Consider the following 27475-nt stretch of genomic DNA (forward strand, 5'->3'; position numbering starts at 1 on the left):
TCCATATTGCTGGCTGGATTATTCTACGATTAGGGCTGCTCTTGTGTGAGGTTGATCTGTTGTGTGAGGCTGCTGTGACAAAGATTGTTCTGTGGGGTCGATGGGTGCATCATTGCAATTTACGCATACTGTGTGGGTGCCCTACTGCCCTGCAATGGAGTTTTTGTGTCTCCTTATGCCTCATTGGTGCCCTGCGATAAGGTTTAAAGCCCTCTGATAGGCTGTGTGGGTGATTTGCTGTCATGCGATAGGTCTTGGCTAGGCTGTGATAGAGATTCACCTCCCATCTTCTTCTGTTATTGCTATTTTTTTGGTGTGGCTGGGCTGTGTGATAGAGGTTCACCACCCCCATCCTCTTTTGTTAGTTGTTTTTTGAAATGGTTGGGTTGTGTGATAGAGGTTCACCACCCCCATCTTTTGTTCTATCATGTTTTTTGGTGGGTGATCGCACATTGGTTTGAGGTTGCGAGAGAACTCCCTTCAAGCCAAAATTTCCTACTTGTTACCTTGCTCTTGAGACTCCTCTTGTTCTTTGTGTGATAACAGTGAACCGAGAGAGCAAGGAGTCTAATACTATTCTTGGGGAAAATTCCTCGGCCTAATGTATTACCAGTGCCCTATTAGATAGTTGAAATTTTCAGTCATGGTCTCGGTCTATGAGACTCTATTTGCGTAATCAAGGTAAATTCGGATGGCTTTTGGGCACCATTACTAAGCCACCCATTATCGCTCCCAAATTTGAACAATGGGAGATCGACAACTGCACTCTTCTTGGGTGGTTTTTTTAATTCCATCGAGCAATGCATCTACACCATGTTTATGTATCATGAGACGGTCTCCTCTTTATGATCCACTCTCACTCAGACATATGCACATGCTTGGAATGATTTGATGATTTATAAGCTATATCGCGACATTGCACATGCTGCTCAGGATACTCAGAGTGTAACTAATTATTTTGTTTTTCTTCAATCTCATTGGGAGGAGCTCTCTCATTATGAGTCTATGGTTGAGTTGTCTACAAAGATAGTAAAGTATGTGGTTAAGAGGATTTTTCGACATTAGACATACCAGTTTCTAATGGGCTTATGATCTGAGTTTGAGGCACTACGGACCCAGATCCTTAATACCTCTCCTTTGCCTTGTTTATTTGAGGCCTTTGCGATTATTAATAGTGATGAATGTCGTCGTCGTGTAATACCATTTCAGACTCAGGCCTTTGCTATTTTTTTTTACTCCAGTTACAGATCAACTGGCTCTAGCAGTCAATTCAGGTTTCTTTGACTCTCGTGCCCAGGGATCTAGAAGTCGTGGCCGTAGAGACCGTGGTTATGGCAAAGGTAGTGTTCTTACTTGCGATAACCTGCCACTCCTACTTTGGGGCATTCTGCTACTCGTGCTACCACTGTGGAGTCATCACCAGTTCTTTTCATTGATCTTCCATCTTCCCTTGGCAATATTGATTTGCAACAATTTCATAATTAGATTGTCATTATTGTATGGGATCAGATCCATGCTCATACTCACTCATATTCGACTGTGGCCTTAGTTAACCCCAGGTACATCTTCTGTATTTCATGTCACTCAATCTAGCCTCACTTTTCTGATTTGGGTAATTGATTCTGGTGCCTTTGATCACATGACCAGTGAGTCTAGCCATTTTACTTCTTTTATTTTTCTTGATACTCATAAGGAGGTTCTCCTTGTTGATGGGTCCCTTACTCTTATCCTCAATAAGGGTACCATCCCCTTGTACTTTGGCTTTTCTCTTGAATCAGTTCTTAATGTTCATAACTTATCTCTTAATCTTTTGTCTGTGAGTAGTATTATCAAATCTCTAAATTGCTCTGTAACATTTTTTCCTACTCACTGCATTTTTCAAGCCCTAACTTCGAGGAGGATTTTTGGCAAGGGGTATGAGAGGGATGAGTTGTACATGTTTGGATCTCAACCTACTGTTGTTCTGGCTTCTATGCTTCAAATCTCTAGGAGCCATATTTTTTCTTCTCAAACTTCAAACTTATGACATGCTCGCTTAGGACATGTTAATTTTCAGCCCTTATATTCATTATTTCCTGCTTTAAAATTTTCTTGTAGTGGACACAAGTTTCAGTGCTCTATGTGTAAGTTTTCTAAACACGTACATTCTTCTTATATTCCTCGCATGCATCGGTTTAATGCAATTTTCTATTTAGTTCACTATGATGTGTGGGGCCTTTCCTTGTTACTGCTTTTAATAATCATAGATATTATGTTATATTTATTGACGACTATTCTCATTGTACTTGAGTTTATTTGATGTGTTTTCGTTCCGAGGTACTTCCTATTTTTGTTAATTTTCTTAAAATGATTCAAACTCAGTACAACATCACTGTTAAATCTCTGAGATCTGATAACCAGGAGGGGGGGGGGAATATATTTCTGATGGGATTTGATCTCATCTTCATGAGCACAATATGCTTCATCAGTTGACTTGTCCCTATACTCCTGAACAAAACGGGGTAGCAAAATGCAAAAATCTCCACCTCATGAAAATTGTCTGTTGTTTTCTTCGAGGGATGCATTTCCTAAGTTATATTGGAATATGGCAGTCCTCACTGCGACTTTTCTCCTTAACCACGTTCCAAGTCGTGCCTTAGGGGGCCATGTGCCTCTTCATGTTCTTCGATTTGATAGCATGCTCTTCCCCATTACTCCTAGAGTCTTTGGGTGCACTTGTTTTGTCCAAGACAGGACCCCTCATCACACAAAATTAGATGACAAAGCCATTCAAAGTATCTTCTTGGGTTACTTGTCTATGTTAAAGGAGTATCATTGTTATGATCCTATTTCTCATAGTGTAATTCATTCTTTGGATGTCACCTTTTTTGAAAATATTCCCTACTTTTGTATTACATCTTCTTTGCAAGACTCTTTTTCTTGTAGGATCCCTCTCTTATAATGCTTCCATCTCCAATTTTCTCTCCATTTTCATCTTTGCCGGCACTTAAGGTTTACTTTTGTTGCCCTCACCCCTCTCCAACCTTGCCAACCTTCTCCTTGGACTCAGGTATACCCTCTTCTATTCTTACTCCTATTCCTTCTATTTCTGTCTCTCACTTGCCTATTGTGGATAGCAAAGGTAAGCGGAGGTGTGTTGATCATCTTATTACCCAGTTTGTTTCCTATCAGGGACTTTCTCTCTTATCAAGCCTAATTTGTCACCACCGATTCTATTCGAGTTCCTCAGTCTATATCAGAGGTGTTGTGAGATCCTAAGTGGACTATAACCATGACTGCAGAGATAGATGTTTTGCAGAAAAATCACACATGGGAGCTTGTTTCCCTTCCCTCTGGGGAGCGGACTATTGGTTGTAAATGGGTTTTTAATGTTAAATATCTTGTGGCTGGCACTGTTGATCGGTACAATGCATGCACTCGTTGCTAAGGGTTTTACGCAGACTCCAAGAAAAAATTTTGGTGCTACAGTTGTTCCTATAGCCAAACTCTCCATTATTCGCCTCCTTATATCTTTAGCTGCATGTTACTCATAGCCCCTTCACCAACTCGATGTGAATAATGCATTTCTGAATGGTGATCTGATTGAGCTTAATTACATGGACCCCCTTCCTGGATTTCGTTTTCAGGGGAAGTATTCGTGGAAGGTCTATCGTATTTTCAAATCTCTGTATGGTCTGAAGCAATCCTAGCAAGCCTGGTTTCAGTATTTATCTGAGGTTATTTTATCTATGGAATTTTCTAGATGCCACTCAAATCATACTTGCTTTGTTCATCGAGGAGTGGATGGTCGTTACATCATTGTTTTGGTTTATGTGAATGATATTTATCGTGATTGGAGATGATGCACAGTGGATTGACAGAATAAAGATGTTATTGGGTCGTGCTTTTGAGGTTAAGGACTTATGTCCCCTCAAGTACTTCTTGGGGATAGAAGTGACTTACCCTCGCTGTGGTATTTCACTATCTCAACGCAAATACACTTTGGATCTTCTTTAGGACACTGGGACGCTTGGTTATCGTCCTACCTCCTCCCCGATCAAAATCCTCATCTTCATGCCGAACCTGGTGATCTTTTATCTGATCCTTCTTCTTATCAGAGCCTTGTAAGCTGTCTAATATTTGATTAACACTAGACAGGATTTGACCTTTGCGATTAGTGTAGTCAGCTAGTTCATGCATGCTATGGATCTGGTGTTCTTACACATCTTACTATTTTTATCTTATTCTATTATGATATCTTAATTTTACGATAGTAATAGGAGTTCTTTAAGCATGAGCTCAAATAATTTTTGGATTCAGTCAATCTTTTTTTTTTTTTTTTTTGTTGATATATTTACTTTTGTATGATTGTCATAGTATTCTAATTTTCAATAGTTGGCATGCCAAACACATGACAACACCTTGATGACACTTGTGCCACGTGTCTAGGTAACATTGGCGTTCAGTATCAGAATAAAGACATTTGAGATCTACTTAGTGAAAGATTGGAAGGCGATTTGTTTTGTGGGAGTTAAGATACTTGTCTGTGGGAAATGCTCCATGCCCAAGAGCGTCAAGAGGTTGTTGGATAAGTTGACTCGAGATTTCCTTTGGAATGATAAAGAGGGGGATCACAAAATCGACATTGTTGCTCACTTGCTTGGAAGACCGTTAGTCGCCCCAAAAAACGTCGAAGCAATAGGGTTTTGAGTCCCCAAGACCAATTTTTTTATAGGTGGAGAATTTTATCAAAGAGAGAAAAGGAGGTCGATAGACCTACCTACAAGGGAAAACAAATGAGGAAAAAAAAATAATAAACACCACAACCCAAGGCAGCATCTTAACTAGTCTCAGAATAAAAATGATCCTATCTAAACAGCAAGTCCTCAAAGGAAACACCTTTAAATTCCCTAAAGGCTTTATACCAAAAGAATAGAAACCTCGTGGCAATTTTTTATTTATTAGCAAAACAGAATATATTAAAAATAAAAAAGGCGGTCAAGGAGACCAGCCAAAGGAGAAACCTCGTAGCACTTATGATAGCTTCTTAGATTGAGCTCTCTTTCCTTTCAACTATGTGATTATTCATTCCCTTCATATAGTCCAACAAACCACAAAAGGAGTCAAGCTCCAAAGAATCATTTCCATCAATAGGAAGGATATGGATTGCCATGATTTGAACAATTAATGAAAAGTGGCAAAATGCAATTAATTTTGAGCAAAGATAAGAAATGAGACCAAATCATAGATGGAAAACTAATGGATAAAATGTAAAAGACATCTTCCCTACTAGCCGTACAAATGGAACAATAATTAATAACAACAATGCCTCAAAAGACTATGTAATTCAAAGCAATGATTTCAAAGGCATAAGCCTTAAGGCACACCTCAGTATGAGGCGTATAAAAAATGTGTTGAGGTAGTAGACTGAGGCGTTCAAACACCCAAAGCATTGTTGAGGCGTCACGAAGAGCTAAAAAGGCGTATGCCTCAACCGAGACATGACTGAAGCGTAAGCCTCACTTGTAAATAGAAATTCATTTTTTTAACTTATTTTTATTTCTATTTGAGTGTTTTTTTATACCTATGCTTCTCATACTACTAAACAGGTTGTTGTATATTGTATAGTGTAAGATTGAGAGTGATTGTCTTAAGATATTTTTTAGTGGAGGAATTTCACAATTCATTTATCTCTACTTACCTTGAAGGATATCCATTTGTTGAACTTAGTGATAGAACCTAACCATATTGCCTCTCCTTACCTTGAAAGATATCCATTTTGTGAACTTAGGGAGGAATTTCACAATTCATGCCATGAAGTCATGAATAGCGTTTTGCTAAGTAAGTGGTTGGGAGATTAGGAATGGAACCAAAAATTCTTTGGACAAAAGCTAACCAAACTAAGTATGTCAAGAAGAATATGGTGTGGGAGTGGAAAGGTGGCATCTTCCCATAGTGTGGTGTGTGTATAGGTGTTCATAACAGGTTACTTCAATTTTGAAACGAAAAAAAAAGCCAAGAGTAGGAAAAGGGCACATAGAGTATTTCTAGGAAGATTGTTGGTGCAAAGAGTCTCCTCTTAAATTACAATTTCCAGATCTTAATTCCCTATCTAAAAATAATAATTTAACTAATTACCAGATCTCATGGTAAAGACCACAGAAGAGATATCATGGGATTTTGGTTTAATAATTGGGATCATAATCACCAAGCAAGAGTACAAGTATAAAACAAGAAGGAAAAACTTTGGAAAAACCTAGAAAATTTTTTGAGAAAAATGATAAAAATTAAAAAAATATATTATAAATCATGAAAAAAAGAAATATATAATACGTTTGTTATTAGAATTAAGGAGAGAAAGAGGAATGTAGAGAAGAGAAGTAACTCCCAATAGAGTTCAACCTCTCTTTTATATTAAAAACATGTGGTTGGTTGTGTGGGCTTAAGTATTGGGCCCACACAACCTTACATTAATGAGAAATAAGACATGGATCATGTGGGCTTAAGTATTAGGCCCACACAACATTAAATAAGAACTCTTACACTCCCCCTCAAGCTAGAGAATACAAATCTGACATGCCCAGCTTGGTACAAAAAGTAAGAAAGGAACTCCTAGACAATGGTTCTATGAGAACATCTCCCAACTGATTTTCTGACTTGATAGAGGGAGTAGATAACTTCTTAGCTATCACCATATCATGAATAAAGTGGCAATCAACCTCAATGTGCTTGGTTCTCTCATGGAATACTGAATTACTAGCAGCCTAATTATCACAGTACATAGGCATAAGAGTAGGATCTTCAATCCCCATCTCCTTTAGAAGACTCTGAACCTAAAACATCTCACATATAGTTGTGTCACCGCCCTGTATTCTGTTTCAACACTAGAACGAGCTACAACTTCTTTTTTACTACACCAAGTCACCAGATTACCTCCTACGAAGATACAATACCCAGTAGTAGATCTATGATCAATCCAATTCCCTGCCCAATCAACATTTGAGAAGCCAGTAATAGATATCAGGGCTGAAGGTCTATATAATAATTATGTGCCTGGTGACCCCTTTAGATACCTCAGTATCCTAAACACATCATCACAATGAGTTCATCGCGGAACATGCATAAATTGGCTAACTACTCCCACAACAAAGGTATAGAAAAATTGAATTTATTGAGAATTCTTAGATAATCATTACAAATGCCCCAATAGTGGTATTTATAGACCAACTATCCTATTACAAGAATAATCTAGAATAATAAACCAACTATCCTATTGTAGAAGATTACAGGAATATTCTAGAAAGTTAAGAGTAATCAAGAATAATCAAGAAGAATATCCTATTTTCTTGATTCTATGAGATTAGATTTCCAGATTCTTCTACACTCCCCCTCAAGTTGGTGCATAGATGTCAATCATGCCCAACTTGCTTATCAGATGTTCAAAGTTAGGTCTAGCAAGCCCCTTAGTCAAGATGTCGGCTGTTTGCTGATTAGAAGGCACAAACGGCAAGCAAACAGTTCCAGCTTCAATTTTTTCCTTAATGAAATGTCGATCAATCTCAATGTGCTTCGTACTATAATGCTAGACAGGATTGTGAGCAATACTTATTGCAGCCTTGCTGTCGCAGTACAGCTTCAGAGGAAGTTCCACAGTCATCTTGAGTTCTTCGAGGATTCTGTATATCCAAAATACCTCACAGATCCCTTGAGCCATTGCTCTAAACTCAGCCTCTGCGCTACTTCTGGCAACAACATTTTGCTTCTTGCTTCGCCAGGTAACCAAGTTTCCCCACACAAAGGTGCAATACCCTGAAGTAGATCTCCTGTCATTCACTGAACCTGCCCAATCTGCATCAGTAAATATCTCAACACTCCTTTGATTTGTCTTTTTGAAAAATAGACCTTTTCCAGGAGTAGACTTTAAATATCTCAAAATTCGGTAGACCGCCTCGAGGTGTTCTTCATAAGGTGCGTGCATAAATTGACTAACAACACTGACAGAGAAGGCAATATCCGGTCGAGTATGAGATAAATAGATTAGTTTTCCAACCAATCTCTGGTATCTACCAGTATCAACAGGAACACTTCCCTCTTCCCAAAGCTTTACATTGGGATCCATGGGAGTCTCAGCCGGTCTGCAACCACTTAACCTGGTTTCTTTCAAAAGATCAAGAATATACTTTCGTTGAGAGACAACGATTCCTTTCCTTGAACGAGCAACTTCCATGCCAAGAAAATATCTTAGCGCTCCCAAATCCTTGATCTCGAATTCTAAAGCAAGGCTCTTCTTCAATCTCTCTATTTCGATCACATCATCACCTGTGAGAATAATATCATCAACATAAACTATTAGCACAGCAACCTTTCCTTCATGAGAGAACTTGAAAAACAAGGTATGATCAGCTTGTCCTTGAGAATATTCTTATTTTTTGACAGACTGTGTGAACTTCTCAAACCAAGCCCTTGGAGACTGTTTGAGACCATATAGGGACTTTTTTAGTTTGCATATTCTTGAGCCAAACTTCTCCTCAAAGCCCGGCGGACTATCCATGTACACTTCTTCCTCCAAGTCACCATTGAGGAAGGCATTCTTCACATCTAGTTGTTGTAAGGGCCAGTCCAGATTAGCAGCAATAGATAAAAGTACTCTCACCGTGTTTAATTTTGCAACAGGAGCAAAAGTCTCAGAATAATCAATGCCATATGTCTGGATGAATCCCTTTGCCACCAACCTAGCCTTGTATCTTTCCACTGAACCATTAGAGTTGTACTTCACAGTGAAGACCCATTTACAACCCACAGTGGTCTTCCCAGCTGGCAATGCCTCAACACTCCAAGTATTGTTCTTCTCAAGAGCTCTCATCTCTTCAAGTACTGCTTCCTTCCACTTTGGAACCTTTAGAGCCTCCTGTACACTGTTAGGAATTTCTACACTAGACAATTGAGAGGTAAAAGCAGCAAGAGATGAAGACAATTTCGAGTATGATACAAATTTAGACAGTGGATGACTAGTATAAGATCTAACCCCTTTACGAAGAGCTATAGGAATGTCTAAATCAGAAGGCTTAGACTGACTGTTGGGAAGAGAAAGAGAATTACCTGTAACAGACTCAGATTGTTGATTCGTCCTTGGTTCAGAATCATGGCTGTGCTGTAGAGTCAATTCGTCTTTCATTTTCTTATGATTCTTCTTCAAGTAAACAATCCCTTTCCAAGTTCGGTCACCATCCTTGAATCTATTATCATGTTATGACATTATAGTAGGTTGTTCCTTATTTTCGGTTTCCAAAAATTGTTCAGAATTCTGATTTTTAGATTGTTTTTCAAATGTAGGCCTAGACTCAGGGGAAACATCACTCATAATAGGAGGATTTTCAAGGAATGAATCTTGGCTATTTACTGTAGGTGCAGAGATACTAGACTCAGATTCTTGCGAGAGAAACACATCATCTGAGAGAAAAACATTGCCCGAGTTAAATGAATCTTCCTTAAAAATCTCCCCCTGAAGATGAATATCCTTAAAATATGGTTGTTTTTCAAAAAATGTAACATCCATTGTGACAAAACATTTTTTCGATATCGGGTCAAAACATTTATAGCCTTTCTGAGTTGGGGAGTAACCAATGAAGACACATTTTATAGCTTTGGGCTCAAGTTTTCCAATTTTTTGATATTCATGAACAAAAACCGTACAACCAAATATTTTTAGAGGTAGATCAGCAGAAAGTCTAGCAGTTGGAAAACAATTTGTGAAAACTTGGAAAGGAGTTCGAAATTGTAAAACTTTGGAGGGCATTCTGTTTATTAAGTACGCAGCAGTTAAAACAGCCTCTCCCCATAGATACTTGGGAACTTTAGTTGCAAAAAGTAACGCACGAGCCACCTCCAACAGATGTTTATTTTTTCTTTCTGCAACACCATTCTGTTGGGGTGTATCGATGCAAGAACTGTGATGAATTATTCCTTTTTCAAGAAAAAAATTTCCCAAGGTCATGTTAAAATACTCTTTCCCATTATCACTCCTGAAAACTTGTATGTTAGTTTGAAATTGAGTCTGCACCATATTGTAAAAATTTTTAAAAACGCGTTCGGCCTCTGATTTTTCTTTCAATAAATACACCCAGCAGAGTCGAGTATGATCATCCGTAAATGTGATGAACCATCTCTTGTTAGAAGGTGTACTTATCTTATTAGGACCCCAAACATCACTGTGAATAATAGTGAAAGGTTTTGATGGTTTATATGGTTGCGAAGGAAAAGATGTACGGTGGTGTTTTACAAATTCACATATTTCACAATGAAACATAGATGGATCCTTATTGCCAAACAACTTAGGAAATAAATGTTTTAAATATTTGAAACTTGGATGACCTAATCTTAAATGCCATAACATAATATTATTATTGGAAACAGAAATAGATTCAAAGCAGGAACTTATTTGTTGAGATTGTCGCCTCGATTCAGATCCATCATCAAAGAAGTAGAGTCCTCCACTCTGTTTAGCACTGCCAATCATCCTCCCCGAGGTCAAATCCTGGAACACACAATGAGTTGGGAAAAAATTAGTTTGACAATTTTGATCACGGGCTAGCTTGCTGACAGACAAAAGATTACAGGAAAGTTTGGGAACGTGAAGAACATCGTGAAAAGTGAGTGATGGAGATACTCTAATAGAACCTTTTCCTGCAATGGCTGAAAGAGAGCCATCTGCAATCTTAATTTTCTGATTACCTGCACAAGGATTATACGAAGAAAAAAGATTTGACAACCCTGTCATATGATCGGTTGCACCTGAATCGATGATCCAGGTGCGATCAGGGTTGACACCAATGAGAGCTGTTTTCAGGTAATTACCTTTTTGAGCCAAAGAACAAGAAGGATTTTTCTGAGACTCGAGAAACTTGTACAGTTGGTCTATCTGCTCCTTGGTGAAAGGAAACGAACTTGAAGAAGACTGTTGCTCTTGATCCGAGACACTAGCTTGAAGTGCACGCCCCTCTCCACCAGACTTCTTTTTCCAGTTTTGAGGCTTGCCATGAATTTTCCAACAAGTTTCCCGTGTGTGCCACGGACGTTTGCAGTGATCGCACCACGGCCGTTCAGAACGCTTACCATTCTTCTTCACCTCCTCCTGAAAACCCCGAGTTACAAGGGCAGAACTTTCTACTTCCGAGTTAGTAGTATTCGGAACCGATTTGTTGTTAAGCATCACACTCTGCCGTGCTTCTTCTCTCCGAACATCTGAGAAGGCCTCACGAATTGTTGGCAGAGGAGTTTTCCCTAAAATTTGGCCCCGCACCTCGTCTAATTCTTTGTTAAGTCCTGCCAAGAACATAAATACACGATCATTCTCTTGTCGTTTCATGAACCGGACACTATCATTCGCACATTCCCAGACATCATCATAACAGAGGTCTAACTCCTGCCACAATGTCATCAACTCGTTGTAGTAGGAGGTTACATCTCGGTCACCCTGTTTCGCGTGCCAAAGTTTGGATTTTAAACCAAAAATCTGTGAAGAATTTTCTAGATCGGAATACATATCCCTAACTGCTTCCCAAACATCTTTGGCCGTCGGTAGGAACATGAAGGGCTTGCCAATTGCGGGTTCCATTGAGTTCACCAACCACGCAATAATCAAAGAATTTTCTGATTTCCAGGTCTTGAGAGTCGAATCTACATCGGCAGGTTTTGTCACTTCTCCTGTCAGATATCCAAGCTTCCCCTTGCCTTCCAAAATCAAACGAACAATTTGCGACCATTCTGTGTAGTTTTTTCCATTTAGACGGTGGATATTTAATTGGAACGAATTCGTGGACCCTTCCGAACCACTGAATGAGATGGAGGAGTTCAGGTTCGAACTTGTGGTGCTTTCCCCTAACGCCACTGAGTCCTTGCTGGTCGCACCGGTTAAAACCATTTTCCACGGATTTTGGCCCGCCATAGGTAATCCCTAGGTCAGAACCTGACTCTGATACCATGTAGAAAAATTGAATTTATTGAGAATTCTTAGATAATCATTACAAATGCCCCAATAGTGGTATTTATAGACCAACTATCCTATTACAAGAATAATCTAGAACTTCAAGAATAATCTAGAATAATAAACCAACTATCCTATTGTAGAAGATTACAAGAATATTCTAGAAGATTACAGGAATATTCTAGAAAGTTAAGAGTAATCAAGAATAATAAAAAAAAAATCCTATTTTCTTGATTCTATGAGATCAGATTTCCGGATTCTTCTACAAAAGGTAATATCTGGGCAAGTGACAGTCAGGTAGATTAGTTTGCCAACTAACCTACGGTAACGTCCTACATCAGGAAAAATCTCCTCATGTTCAACATCAAGCTTAGTAGTAGGATCCATAAGAGTATTAATTGATTTAGAACCTAAGTACCAATTTAAGATAACAAATCCAAAACATACTTCCTCTGAAACAAACTAATACCTTCTTTAGAGTAAACTACTTCAATACCCAAGAAGTAGCGAAGAAGACCCAAGTCTTTAGTGTGAAATTGTTTGCCTAAACGAGTCTTCAAATCTGATATACCATTAGGATCACTATCAGTGATGATGATATCATTCACATAAGCTATCAACACAATAATTCCACCAGAAGAATGCCTCACAAACATTGAATGATTAGAAGTAGACCTCGCAAATCCATAGGCGAGAACAACTGACTTAAATCTATCAAAACAAGCTCTAAACAAGACATCCATAGGCGACACTCTACTCCAATCTTACCAGATGCAACATATCAAAGTGGTTGCTCCATATATACCTCCTCCTGCAAGTTTTTACGTAGAAAGACATTTTTAATATCCAACTGATATAGAGGCCAAACATAACACATTGCAACATAAATAAGAACTCTAACAGAGTTAGCCGAGTCACTAGAGAGAAAGTCTCACTATAATCAACCCCATAATTCTATGTGTAACCCTTGGCTCTAGATGAGCCTTCAACCTCTCAACAGATCCATTGGGAAGATACTTGATTGTATACACCCATCTACACCCCATAGCCTGCTTCCCAAGTAGAAGTGAGATAGATCCCAAGTATGATTATGATGAAGTGCTGCAATCTCCTCATCCATGGCTAGTTTCCACCCAGAAAAAGATAATGCCTGTGTATAGAAAGTAAGAACAGAAATAGCAGACAAGATAAGTACAAATTGACGAAATGAAGGTGACATTCGATGAAAAGACACAATCAACAATTGGGTTCTTAGTGAAAGATCTAATACCTTTCCTTAAAGCAATAGGAAGATCACTAGAGGTAGGTACATGCTGGTGGATGTGGAGGAACTTCAAAAGAAGTTGATGATGAATTTGGGGTTGGCAGAAAAGATAAAGGTGCTCGGAAATGAGTGTGTTAATATACTTTAAGAGGCACAATGGAATGATCACCTGCAGGAAGAATTAGAAGCACAAGAAAGGAAGAAACTGTAAAAGTTAGCTCCCCCTGATGAGAAGACACAAAATCTAAATCAAATGAGACATTGGTAGAAGAAAAATAAGGTGTAGCCTCAAAGATGTCACATCAACACTTACATAGTAACGTTGAGCGACAGGACAATAATACCTATACCCTTTTGTGTACGAGAAAAAACCTAGAAAGACATACTTGATGGATCTTGGGGAAAGTTTATCCAACACAGGCTCAAATGAACGAACAAAACAAACACAACCAAAGACTCTAGGAGTAACAGCAAAAAGATGAACTTGAGGATAAATCAGAGAGAAAGGTGATTGACCATTTAAAATTGATGATGGCATGCGATTAATAAGATGATAAACCGTAAGGATAGTATCACCCCAATAAGGCTTAGGTACATGCATTTGAAACATAATAGTGTGAGCAACATCAAGTAAATGACGATGTTTTCGCTCAACAACACCATTCTGTTGAAAAGTATTAACACAACTGGTCTAATAAATAATGCCATCATCTAAACAAAAGATTGAATAGAAGATTGCATGTATTCTAAGGCGTTACTAGAACAGATAATTTTCACAAGTTTATGAATTAGACTGAAATTTATTTATAAAAAACAAGTAAAACACAAGGTAATTCAATGCAATCTTTCAATAAGTAGAGCCATGTCATACGGGAATAATCATCCACAAATACCACAAAGTAATGAAACTAGATAAATTTTTTATTCTTGACGGACCCCAAATATCTATATGAATTACATAAAAAAGACTTGATTGACGACTGTTAGTACAACTAGGAAAGGAATTACGGAGATGCTTTCCCAATTGGCAAGCCTCATATTCTAAAACTGACACTGAACTCAACTTTGGATTTATGAATAATACGACTTAAATTAGACAAGGACACATGACCCAACCAATAGTGCTATTGAAGAGGTGAAACAGAAGCACTCAAGGCAAAAGCAGGCAGATCGTGTATTAAATAGTTTAAGCCATCTTTCTCATGCCTAAAACAAATCATTTTCCTTGTCTTGAGATCCTAAAAGACACAATAAAAAAGGAAGAAGGTTACGAAGCATTGCAATGATTTTGTAAGTTGACTAACAAAAAGTAGATTAAAAGGAAAATCAATGACCAAAAGAATAAAAGATGAGGGAAGAGATGAGTTTGGAAAAACATCACCTTTCCCAACTACATTACGAGTAGACCCATCAGTTAATACAATGTGAGAATTAAGGGAATGAAAATTAGAAAAGAAACGAAATATACTAGACATGTGAGCACTAGCTCCTGAATCGATGATCCCAGATGAAGGAGCCTTGGCAGCCATAAATGTAATATTACCTGAAGTAGCCATAATAGTTGTCGGCGGATTTGGTCTTGCAGTCAAGATAGTCATCTTCTGAAGAATCTCTCCCAACTGCGTGGTAAAATCACGAAACGCAGCACTAGATGTAGTTTGAGAAGTGGAATCAATGGAACTTTGATGAGGTTCCTCTTGAGCCTGATTAGCTCAAACAGGTTTACCCCATTTATCCCAACAAAACTGCTCAGTGTGGTCAGTGTAGTCATAATAGATACACTTCAAATCACCACCACAGCCTCCTCTACCATTACCACAAGAAGAGTTGGATGACCCACTAGAAACCAATGTTGACGACTCTTTGGGAGTTCTGGACGAGACACTCCCAAGAGAAACACATTGAAGATGAGAGAAAGCATTGGCACCAATTGGTAAAGACTTACTAACAAGAATCTGACCCTTCAAAGAAACATACTCTAGATTCAAGTTAGAGAGAAACAATGCAACCTGAAATTCTTCTCACTGCCTTTTATGGGTCTCAAGATCTATAGTCAAAGATTGATATTGCTGAGGTTCTTCCCACATACCCCGAAAAGAGCTATAATAGTCACTCAATGATCTGTTTCCGTGTTTAGTATTGAACATGGCCTCAAATAGATCATATACCCTAGAAACATTCTTTTCTTGGGAGTATATCTCCTATATGGTTTGCTAGATCTACTTTGCTATAAATACATCACAATGAAGGAAATAGAGGGTTCCATACTATTCCACAACCATGTCATAACCAAAAAATTATCACTTTGCCAATATTCATACCATTTGTCATCCCGGGGAAGTGGATCCTCAATCAAAAACCTTGATTTCTTCTTAGCACAAAGGGATACACGCACAGAGTGTGACCATGGGAGATAATTAGTGTCGTTGAGCTTGACACAGGTGATCTGAGCACCAACACCATCAGAAATCCCCAAATTTGCTATCCAGGTAGAAGTAAACTGAAAATCCGCACATAGATAAAAAAAAAAAAAATCTCAAACAAATATAAAGTATCCCTAGGGTTATTCTATAATATGTGGCTAGGGTTGAGAGGCCAACGCAACAATGATCAGAATAAAATCGCAAAACCCAAACTGAGATTCGAACAAAATTTCAAACTATTGATCAAGAAAAAAAAATTTGCAAAAACATTGTTCACGAGCACTATTCACACACACTGTTCACGCAACACTATTCACAATTTTTTTTTTAACTGAAATTTAGGCTTCAAAATTGTCCACCAATTCCCCAATCATTCATAACCACCTTAAACAAACACAAACAAAGCCCTAGATAAACATCCAGATGCAAACAAAAAAAACCTCAAACACCTAATCCCTTTTAGGAACCAAGGCCTTAGGGTTTGGAAGTACTGGATTGAAAAGGGAAAAGAAAAGGAAAGAAAAGAAGAGAAATCAAGTATATCTAAAGGTAGAAGTTCTCTGATGCCATGTTAGAAGATTAAGGTTAAGGAGAGAAGGAGGAACATAGAGTGGAGAATGAATAGGTAACTCATAATAGGGTTCAACCTCTCTTTTATATTAAGAACATGTGGTTGGTTGTGTGGGCTTAAGCATTGGGCCCACACGACCTTACATTAATGAGAAATAAGACATGGGTCGTGTGGGCTTAAGTATTGAGCCCACACAACATTAAATAAGAACTCTAACAACATTAAACATTTACTATAATTTCTCAATATATTTTTGAGCAAGAAAACACACTATTGAATATCTGATGCAAGACACAACCTAGGTTTATTGATTCTACGTTTGTCCAACTTTACAAATAGTGGTGGAAAAGTTAATTAGGTGAAGAAGATGGGCTTAAACATAGCTCAATTGGTTTGACATATTGCAAAGCAACTTTGAGATCTAGCTTACCCAATAAAATACCAATCAAAAATAAAATGAAGGTGACGAGTGAAAGGTTAAAAAGATAAAAGGTTTTGGCCTAAAGGGTTAGGTGCTAAAAGGTAAATACAAAGTTTTGTAATACGGTTTTCTAATTAAGTTTATGGGTATATAATAGGTATAAGATAGATTTGGAGAAGAGATTAGGGTGTTTATGGCAAAATGAGGATTGGATGGGTTTCTTGATAGGATTGGAGGATTATTGATGTGTTAAGGTTAGGAAGAGAGAGATAGAGATAAGAGAAGAGAATAAGATGATATATTTTCATTGGAATCGTACTGATGATTTCTATGACATCACCTAGCTTGATTCTCCTCAAATCCAAGTAAAGAAATAACAGAAAATTCTGTAATTTTGTATTCATTCCTTCATAACCTCCCTAAAATAACCTATTAAATTGATTAAATAGAAAAGACCAGATTCTAAAACCTAAAGGACTTCTAATTTGACTCTACCTGTATTCCAAGGTAATTTTCTAATAAAATAAAATAATAAAATATCTAATATCCCTAAAATTCATCCAAGTCATTAATGGTTATAAATCCACTAAATAACGACTAATGATTTCAGATGTCCTCATTGAAATAGATTATTGACTTGATTTGCTTACTGCATTAATATTTGTACATGATAACTTGCTTCCATACATGTATAGATGCTATGATGCTAAAAAAAGGCTAACCATCAACATATCTTTGAGCAAAATAACACACTGCTGAAAAAATTAACAACCACAACATCAAGATTTTATCATCGAATCCCACATTAAACTGCATTCATAAATCACCAAATCATATATTATGTATCAAATCTCACATTAAACAGCATTCAATAACAAAATCATAAACAACCATATAGCCACAAAATTAACCATAGGCCCACAAAAAATTGCATTTAGAAAAAAAATTATTTCTTTGAAAAAAACAATGTTTAAAATACATAAAGCAAGTTTAAAAAAAACATGTTTAAAACATACTTTTTACTCATTTTCTTCGCTAGAGGTACAAAACATATTTTATTCGAGAATTTAGAAAATGTGAACATGGTTGAGAGATGGACTCATTTGTTAACTTTATTAGTTGTATAGCTCAATGTTATCAAATAGCTTATGCAGCCATATGTGACCAACATATGCTATGCGCATATGCGGTAGTATATTGCACAAAATAATTTTTTATTTCAGAAAAATAAAAATAAAAAATAAAGAAAAAAGAAAAAAATATATTTAAAAAATTAGAAAAATTAAAAGAAACCTAGAACAATACATTTGGATGGCTTTCATTTTCAAAATTGAATAAAATTGATTACGTTTCGTCATTTAGTAACAAGAATAAAAAGACGTCAGTAAGCCAAATAGTCAATAATGTATAAACTGTTTTATGATACGAATGTGGCTCTATTTTAATTATCAAGTTCTAGTGTTGAATACTTAAAATGAACTCCATTTTAATAGTTTAATTATAATTATTGGATACCATGATCATATGTTAGAATGCAAAAACTCAACATTTTGAAAAATAATAGTAAAAAATAAGATTTAAAGAGATTATATGTGAGTGAAAGAGTAAAAGAAATATCTTAGAATGATGCAAGAATAGGGTGTGAGAATAGGGTATTTGTAGGAGAAGATAGATTAAAAAAAGTTAAATTTAATGCTCCAATAGTCAAAAGAAAAATTTACCCCTGGAGTAATATGTCATCGCATATTACAATATGTGATTGCATAATTATTCAGAATCACTAAATCACATATGCCATCAATTTATCGATAAAAAAATAGCATATGCGATCGCATTTGACAACATTAGTATAGTTGATATTCCTATTTCCTTATCGAGAAAAGATTGTCAAATCTAAACAATGGGTGGTAATGAAAAGTTTTCTATCAAATTATTTTCTTCGATCTTTGGTTCATTCACATAACTCCATTTTCGTTACTTTATTTATTTAGAAATTTAAAATCACGCTCAAGGTGGCTTTTCTATGAGTATAGAATTTCATTAAAAAGGAGGTTGAGGAGACTAATCAAAAATACAATTAAAGAAAGGAAAACACAAATACAAACAAACACCAAAAATATAAAAGATACAAACAAACACCAAAGACATCCTACCCAAGATAGGATATACACCCAATCTCTTCTCCTAGAAGAAGTGTAGAAAAGTAATTGCCAAGTCTCAATTTGAGAGTTTGGCAGGAATTTATGATAATAACATAGTCAAAAGACAAAATTGCCCGTACATATAAGAAACAATTACTAGAAAACAACTAGGACTAAATAACAACTAGATTATTTCTAATACTCCCCTTCAAGCTAGGGTAAATATATCAACTAAACACAACTTAACAAGGTGAAAATTAATGATAGAAGGACCAACAGATTTCGTAAGCATATTGGCAAGCTGATCTGAAGAAGGTATGAAGACTGTCTAAAGATCACAAAATCGAACATTCTCCCTGAGAAAGTGACTGTCAACCTCAATATGTTTAGTTCTTTCGAGAAGAACTGAGTCAGAAGCAAGTATGATAGTAGACTTCTTGTCACAAAACAAAGTAGAACAACCAAAAATAAGAAATCCCAACTCTGTCAACAAAGATCAAAGCCAAACTAGCTCATATGTACTAAAGGCCATAGCACGATACTAAGCTTTAACAGAATAACAAGAAACCACGTTTTGTTTCTTACTTTTCCACAAGATAAGGTTATCACCATAATGTAGACACCCCATTTTTGCACTCGCCTAATTAATCAACTCGTCAACTTGATCGCGATGGTTCCTAATGATGGATGATTATTCCAATGCTCTATTTTGTTACTACATATGTTTCAAAATTGTAGAAACCACGCTACGCTAGGAAAATATGACCCCAAAAACATAAAAATCATCATTTGCAGACAAAAAGAAGCTTCATGATAAAAATCACTAAAAAAATGACCAAATTACCAAAATACCCCTAACATCAAAACATCCTTAGAGCCCCCTTACACTTAGGAAAATCCATTCGAACACATAAAACAACAAAATGAAATCAAATAAACAATTTCACCAATTTTCACCAAATTCGACAAATTTACGAAAATGCCCCTCATAAGAGTTGACAATCATTTCATGCCAAAAAATTTCACAAGTGACACAAACCAATAATCTCATTGAATTCCTTAAGAAAAATCGATTCCAAAACATCCCGGAACATCGAAAACCGACTTGAAACGCAAAAGTTCTCTTTAGGGGCAAAACGATAATTTTCTAATTTGTAAAAATTTTAATTTCGAAATTAATAAATAAAAAATTAATTAACGTAAAGTAAAACCTTAATAAAATTAATTTAAAAATCTAAACCAAGTCAATCTCATAAGACTTAAGTCAAAACCCTAATTAAAACCTTAATCTAAAAAGACCAAGTCAATCTCATAAGACTTAAGTCAAAACCCTAACTAAAACCCTAATCTAAAAAGACCTAGTCAATCTCATTAGACTTAAGTCAAAACCCTAATTCACATTATCTAAAGAGGAGACCTAATCAAACCCTACTTTTTTCAAAAAAAATCTATAAATAGGAGCCTCCACAACCTAATTTCGTAGGTCAAAGAAAACCCTAGAAAAAGTAGGTCAAAAAGCCTCCCTAACCTTCCTAAAACCATGATTTTGAAGCCCTAACCCTTACCTATCATCCAAACCCTAGTTTTTGTTCACAAACTCCCAGAAACTCTTCACAAAACACCCAGAAATCCATCAAAAAATTTAGGAAACATTCAGATCTAAGGAGGTACTTCATTTTGGAGATCTGAAGCGGATCCAGTGAGAGAAACAAAGTGAGGAGTATCTTATGAAGAACCATTCTACCAGTTCTGAGGGAACAAATCGTTGCAATCTTATAGGTATATTTTCTTTTTATCGTTTTTTATTTTATTTATTTATTTTAGATTTTTTTAGCAATGTAATCTTCTTGGGAAATAGTAGAGACCGGCGTTTGCTGGGTGGGGTTGGTGCCTAACACCTTCCAACCCCGTAACGTGATCCCCAGATTTAATTTCTTTTGTAGATTAGTTGTTTTTATCCATCTTGAGTCAATGCTCGGTTCCTAGACCGTAATAACTAGGTGGCGACTCCAAACCTCAAAAATCAAAAGTGGATCCGCACACCCCGCAGATTGAGGGCGCTTTCACATAAAAAGTACAAAAACCAGAGGTAAATCTCTTATCTGTGAGAGAATCAACATAATCAACATCTATAAAACAAGACAAATGCGACTGAATAGTGGAAGAGTAGAAAAGCCCAAAACTAGGACGCGACTTCAAGTAACGAATAATACGATAAACGATATCAAGATGAGAAGTACGCGGAGTATGCATGAACTGACTGACCACACTGACCGCAAAGGACAAGTCTAGTATCAGATGACCTACAAGTCTCTGATAAGAAGAAGCATCCGATAAAAGATCACCAGAGTCAGCACGAAGACAATGATTATGATTCATAGGGTAGGAAGATGACAACCAAGCATCCAGTGTCTTGAAAAAGATCCAATGTGTATTTGCACTGATATAATGAAATACCACGACGAGAGTGGGCCACTTCTATCCCCAAGAAATATTTGTGGGGACCCAAGTCCTTAACCTCAAAAGCACAACCCAATAACATTTTTACCTTGTCAATCCACTGTGCATCATCTCCAATCAAGATAATATCATCCACATAAACCAGAAAAATGGTGCAACAGCCATCCAATCTAGTTGTCGCAGGCCACAAAACTCAACCTAACTACTGCTGCAAGCCAAAAAAAAAACCCTAGGTGCTATCGCAGGGATTCACGCAACCAAACATAAACCTTAGTTGCTGTCGCAAGGCTTCACAACAAGGGGAAAAACCCTTTTGCAAGCCGAAACCCTATTGTAGGATAGAAATCGAATCAAACAACCAATGAAAGGCAGAAAAATCATATAGTAAGGCAAAAAAAAAACACAGTGCAAAAAGTTATTGCAACATGTGAAAATAGATAAAATCCCTATCGCAATATGCGATTAAGGGAATAAGAATCGAAGAAAAAAAATATCCAAAGGGGAGACCTTCTAATGAAACTGCTGGTAGGTTATTAGGTCTCAAGATCTAGAGGTATTGAAGAAGGGAAAAAAAGAAGAGAAGAAACGTCAAGATCCCAAGAACCAAAGAAGGAAACCCAAAAGAGGGTCGATGGGTTCTCTAAGGCTCTGATACCAAGAAGAATTGTAGAAAAGTAATTGTCAAGTCTCAATCTGAGAGCTTGATAGGAATTTATAATAATAAAAGAGTTGAAAGACAACTGCCCTTACATATAAGAAATAAGTAAAAAGATATTACTAGAAAACAACTAGGACTAAAATAACAACTAGATTATTTCCAATACTCCCCACAAAATCTTCAAAGAACACAATTTTGAATTTTGTGAAAACCTCTCTCCAAGAAAATAACAAACTTAAAATACATATGATAATACTCTGTCCATCTTGTTCTGCATCCTAAAAAATAAGGTTATTACGCTCCTTCCCAAGGCCCCAAAAGACTGTGAATGGCAATAGACTCTAGAGCACCCTTCTTGCTACCAAGAAACCCCCCGCCCCCAAATCAACCCCAACTCTCGAAAAGAGCCACAATGGAACTTTGAAGACTTATACCAAACAAACTGAAGAAATATCAATGCACTGAAGATGTTACACACTCACTACATTGCAAGAGGAGATGGTGCAAAAATGACTCCCCATCACATTTACAAACAACATGGAAATCGACCAAACACACACAAAGCATCCAAAGTGAGAATTCTATAAGAGACCGACTACCACATGAAAAATGAAACCTTAGATCGAACTCTCAAACCCCTAATCAGAACGGCAAGGAAGAAGGAAGAGACTGAAACTGGGATATCCCTAGACCAATAAAAGGGCTTGACCGAAAAGACCCCATCCTTGCAAGCCACCCACTCCCTTCTGTCAATCAACCAAAAATCCAACATCACCAACGAAATACCAATCTCCAGCTCAAAGATCAAATCAATCTCCCAAACATTGAAAGGTCCTCCTAAACCCAAAATCCCGAGATTTTTCGGATGGGACAATTATTCTAGATTGGATTTTGCCTATGATCACATCATTTGTCAAGTATAATCATGTTGATTGTGTTCTTTGTGTAAATTAGCGCCAAATTCTTTAATCATGTCCTCACTCACTCTGATTTCAACTATGCCATTTGGTCACATTTCATGAGTCTTTTGGTATCGACTAGATTTTTCCTCAATCAGTTTCTCTTTTTAATAGTTGGCAGTCCTTGGCCTATATTTTGTTTCGAGAAAGTGATTTTTATGGTGTTTGAATCCATTTGGAGTTTGTTGCGACATTTGGAAGGTGAGAACTAGCAGATTTTCAAGGGGAAAGAGCTGCCATCCTGTGATCTTTGGGCTTTTTCTTTTTTTAATTCTCTTGCACAATTGTGTGAGGAGTTCATAGGTATATTCTTTGAGAATTACATTTTCAGATGGGAGCTTGTCTGTAAAGTCAACATGCAGTCGCATAGTTTTCTTTGTACATTTTTCTGCTTTTGCCCTCTAGATAGGTCTGCTCGGCCTCCTTTTTGTCATATTTTGTATCTTTTTGTCAATTCTTGACAGAAAAGCACGCCAAGAAACACTTTCTTATCAAAATATAACTGAATGCCACTGATCAGATAAATAAATAAAGGAGCTGAATGGTTCCAAGTGACAACTCAAGGTGATAGTGGAAGTTAACATGCATAGTTCATATGTTTCTGCAAAGAAGAAAATACTTAACATATAAGCACGAAATCATATTGAACAAAGAAATAGAGGCAACGAATGAAAATTACCATCTTAATGCCATTCGGATTGGTGTTGTCAAGCAGGATGTGAACACATCTGCAGGAAATTCATCACTCTGAGGAAGAGTCTCATGCGCTTCACATGCCCCAAGCAGAACACAATCTTTACTGGAAGATCCAGAGGAATTCAAATCTTGGAGCTGACACAAGGTAGAAAAAACATTAAAAGAGAAAGCACAGGACGGGGAATGAGTAATTGATACTGCTTTCTTGTTGAGTGAACCAAAAAATTTGTACAGCTGACCTCTATAAAGGCATTAACAATAATCCCAGCAGCAGAACAGTCAAAAATATATATTGATGGTGTCTTCAGCCAGGAATCTAGGTCACTGATTGGCAGTGGAATGTGCTGTGTATAATTCCGCACCGAGTGGATCATGTTAGGAGCAGAAAACAATTACAGTGAAGCAAGTTCAACAATAGGAGAGAGAGAGAGAGAGAGAGAGAGAGAGAGAGAAATAGAGATTATATTGCCACACCAACTTTTGCTAATGCCACCCCAAGATGTGTGTAGTTCTATGGAGATTTACATATGACTTAGGGTGGCGTTAGCAAAAATTGGTGTGGCAAGAATCTCTTATAAAAAAATACCAAGGAACTTTAAAAGTAGATGAGGACCTTATTTAAAAGCCAAATTTCACCATTGACAGTTGGTTTTGGTACTCTATGCCCATTATAATGAAAAAGCACCCTCTCAGACTTAGCGTGTTTGCGACAAGCCAAACAAAGTTTCTTCACTTCTTCCACAGTAGGATCAAGTTGAAGCTTATACCGTGCCTGTAGACATCCCATGGTTTTAAAATTACAAAAGCATGGATGAACTAAAACTACATGACTAGGAGCAGAAATGGTCTTACCCTAGGCTGCCATCTCTCATATTGAGCGAGTAAGGCTTTTCCAATTGAATCAAGTGCCTTTGGTGCTTCCATAGAAAGTGGATCTGCCCACACAAGAAGGAAAAAAGAGGCAGGAAGCATATATATGTATTTTACCTTTGAAAGAATCCAATACTTAAGAGACAGATGTTGCTACGATGTAGTCAGTCTGATTCAAGCTTTTTTTTATAAGTAAATCTGATTCAAATTAATGTATGCCAGAAGCAAATAAAGATAATCAAAGATCTTGTACAGTCCATCAGTCGTTAATCCAGAGGAAGCCACCATTAAAGTAGTTTGAAGTGTTCTTCCAGCAAACCTAAGAAAGCATTGCATACAAAAGACAAATATTTAACTATGACAAGACTTTTGATATTTCTCCAACTCTCAGTCTGTCTCCCAACCCAAGCCATACAGATGCAAAATAAAAGGGATGAAGCTTCGATTTTTATTGATAACCCCACAAAGAGAATTTTCTAACCTACAATGAAAATCCAGAGGGGGGGTCTTTTTGTCCATGTTGAACATGTAACTGCTGCCAGTAGGGTACATGGACAAAAGCCATCTTTCCGGGTTTTCTTTTTTTCTTTTTTCTGTTTTCAATAATTATAAATTAATGAAAGGAGGGCCAAAATAGCCACCCAACAAGACAAACAGAACAAAACATTCCAGCTTTTCAACAATTAATGAACACCAATCACGTCCCACAATTCAAACCAATCAGATGATTGTCCAAACTCCAACACATGTGTCACTTCGGACTTTTGGGTAGAGTCCCATGTGTTACTCAACCGTAGCCACTTCGTTAGAAACCGTTGCCTCCACCTAGCAACTAGGAGGTCTAAGTGAATATTCACCAAGTCGTGCTTGCATCTCCGGTATGAGAAAAACCTTCGACTTGCATGGACTCCAACCCAACAAAAAGTTTTTGGAATACAAGCTTTAATTTTTAGCTAACTGATTAAGATTGTCCTCTGGATGTGATGTTGGGGTTATATAACTAATCCAAGAAGTGACCAGTAGATGGAGTTTGGATCGATATGTTAAGTGAGCCATGAGTGTGGATGTAAAAAATGAAGGTTTTTTCTTGATCAAGTAGAACATGAAGTTAGCACAGACTAAAAACAAAAACAAGAAAAACAATAACAAATAAGGTCATGGACTTCCCACTCGTTAAAGTTTCTCCTGAATCTGAATCCCAGCCAGAGGAACGCAAGTGGATAAGAGGAACGCAGGTGCCGTTTTGGAAGGTGGGGGAGGTGGTGCAATTGGATCGGAAAACTTTCGAACTGTGGATGATGTGATTGAAGAATTCTAGGGTTTTTTAAGTTCTTGAGAGAGGTAAGAAAGGTGTTCCTAGTGTTGTTGAAGAAGGTAGAGGCTCTTTGGTTGGCGAAGTCGCTCTCCGATGCTACAGGTTTTTCTAAGGATAAGACACACTACGTGAAATATTTGGAAGGAGGCAAAACTTTTTTGACAAGGGTAGAAGCTAATGAGGCGGGGAGATTTGATTGATGTTGGTTTGGATACCTCTCTAGAGGTTTTGGGCCAAGTCGTTGGGCATCCTACTTCTGTTTGGGAGTTTAGCTGTGGGCTGAAAGCTATCGTGGATCAGACCTCGCTTATGCCTTCTTCAGTTATCTATTGCCAAAAGACTCTCATGGAGTCTTCTTTGCTTTTGGTGCAACAACATCTGGTCTCAATTTCATTCCTTCTCTTAAGCTACTTAAGGAGGGAGATTTTTTGTCACTCTGGTTTTGGGACCCCTTTTCCTTTTCTCTTTCTTTTGGCCGATTAGTTGAACAAGGTTTCTTTTGGCTGTTGCAGAGAAGGGTGGTTCTCGGTAATCAAGTCATATCAACTGGTCATGTGTGACTGGAGGCCTGTCGGAGTAAGTTAACACTTTAGGAGGTGCAGCCAGAGTTTCTTCTGATTAAGGTAGCTAATGTGGGTATGGGATCCTTCTTGTTGTCGCAATCTGCATTTGAAGAGGCTGTTACTCATTCACAACAACTATGCCCCTCTGTTCATAGGAACTATGACAAGTTAGCTTACAGATTCTTGTCTAACATGCTGGAAGTTGGGCTTAAGGTGGGGCTAACGATGGAGAAACAGGGTAACAAAAAAGTACCCCTTCTACGTGTTTCCTTCAAGACAAACAAGGAGGTTAGTTACTGCCTTAATAGGGTGTTGGCTCAGTGGCAGATTGTGGCATCCACTGTATCTTCAAATCAGAGAGTCCCCAAGAACAATAAGGAGCTGGAAACTGTTGTCGTGGCAGGTAACTCTTGTTTGGTCAACTCTCCAGGGGCTGCAAGCTCATCGGGGAAGAAAAAACAAAGATGGACTAGAGAAGTTCAAGAATTACAAAGAGATGTTGAGGAATTTCCAATTAAATCTACGTACACTAGGAGGGCTTGGAGGAAGAGTTTTAGTGAATAATGTCGATTAAAATTATCTCTCGAAATGTTCGTGGGTTGAATGATAAGGCGAAAAAGGCTGCGGTGGAAGCTCTTCTTCGTATCGAAGCTCTTCAGTTAGTAGTTTTGCAGGAGTCCAAATTGGAAAGGGTGGATGACCATATTATCAGAGACCTGTGGGGTGTTCTGGACAAAGGATGGTGCTTTCTTCCCTCTGAGGTGTGAGCGGGGGAGTTATAGTTATGAGGAACAAGAAGATTGTGCATGTGGTGGATGAGCTAATTGGGGCTTTCTTCGTCTTTGTTCTTTACAAACCTATCAGGGAGGACTTTCTTTGGGTCTTTACTGAAGTGTATGGTCCCACTCGTCATTATGAGTGGCCTCATTTCTGGGAGGAACTAGATGATGTTAGTGCTCGTTCGTGTGTGCCATGGTGCATTGGGGGGGATTTTAATGTGATTAGATTCTCCTATGAGAAAATGGGTGGCTCGAGTCTTTCTAGAAGGATGCTGAATTTTGGGGAGTTTGTGAATAGAACTGGTTTTTTGGATCTTCCGTTGTGCGGTGAGCAATTCACGTGGTCTACTAGACAAGACAGACCAGCGCTCAAGAAGTTAGATAGATTCTTGA

General features: G+C 37.5%; 2 protein-coding genes across 4 annotated transcripts in view; both read right to left on the minus strand.

The window, feature by feature from the left end:
* LOC147386486 (regulatory-associated protein of TOR 1-like) overlaps positions 1-27475 on the minus strand; it is a 97353-nt gene that overhangs the window by 25263 nt on the left and 44615 nt on the right. For all 3 annotated transcript variants that reach the window (XR_015171827.1, XM_086422820.1, XM_086422821.1), the window contains 4 exons: positions 24408-24490; positions 24169-24327; positions 23795-23899; positions 23539-23690 (listed from right to left, as the gene is read on the minus strand). Coding sequence is in view for 2 of the 3 variants with exons in the window: in XM_086422820.1 (XP_086278946.1) it covers positions 23539-23690; positions 23795-23899; positions 24169-24327; positions 24408-24490 (499 nt within the window). In the remaining variant the exon portion in view is untranslated. The remainder of the gene's footprint in view (positions 1-23538; positions 23691-23794; positions 23900-24168; positions 24328-24407; positions 24491-27475) is intronic.
* LOC147386487 (uncharacterized) lies at positions 10407-11923 on the minus strand. The gene is made up of 2 exons (XM_086423111.1): positions 10834-11923; positions 10407-10513 (listed from the first exon to the last, which is right to left on the minus strand). The coding sequence occupies exons 1-2, from the start codon at positions 11921-11923 to the stop codon at positions 10479-10481; spliced, it is 1125 nt and encodes a 374-aa protein (XP_086279237.1). The 3' UTR covers positions 10407-10478.

Source organism: Akebia trifoliata, chromosome 14, assembly GCF_017979445.1.
Source record: "Akebia trifoliata isolate Shusen 1 chromosome 14, ASM1797944v1, whole genome shotgun sequence".
Lineage (NCBI taxonomy): Eukaryota > Viridiplantae > Streptophyta > Magnoliopsida > Ranunculales > Lardizabalaceae > Akebia > Akebia trifoliata.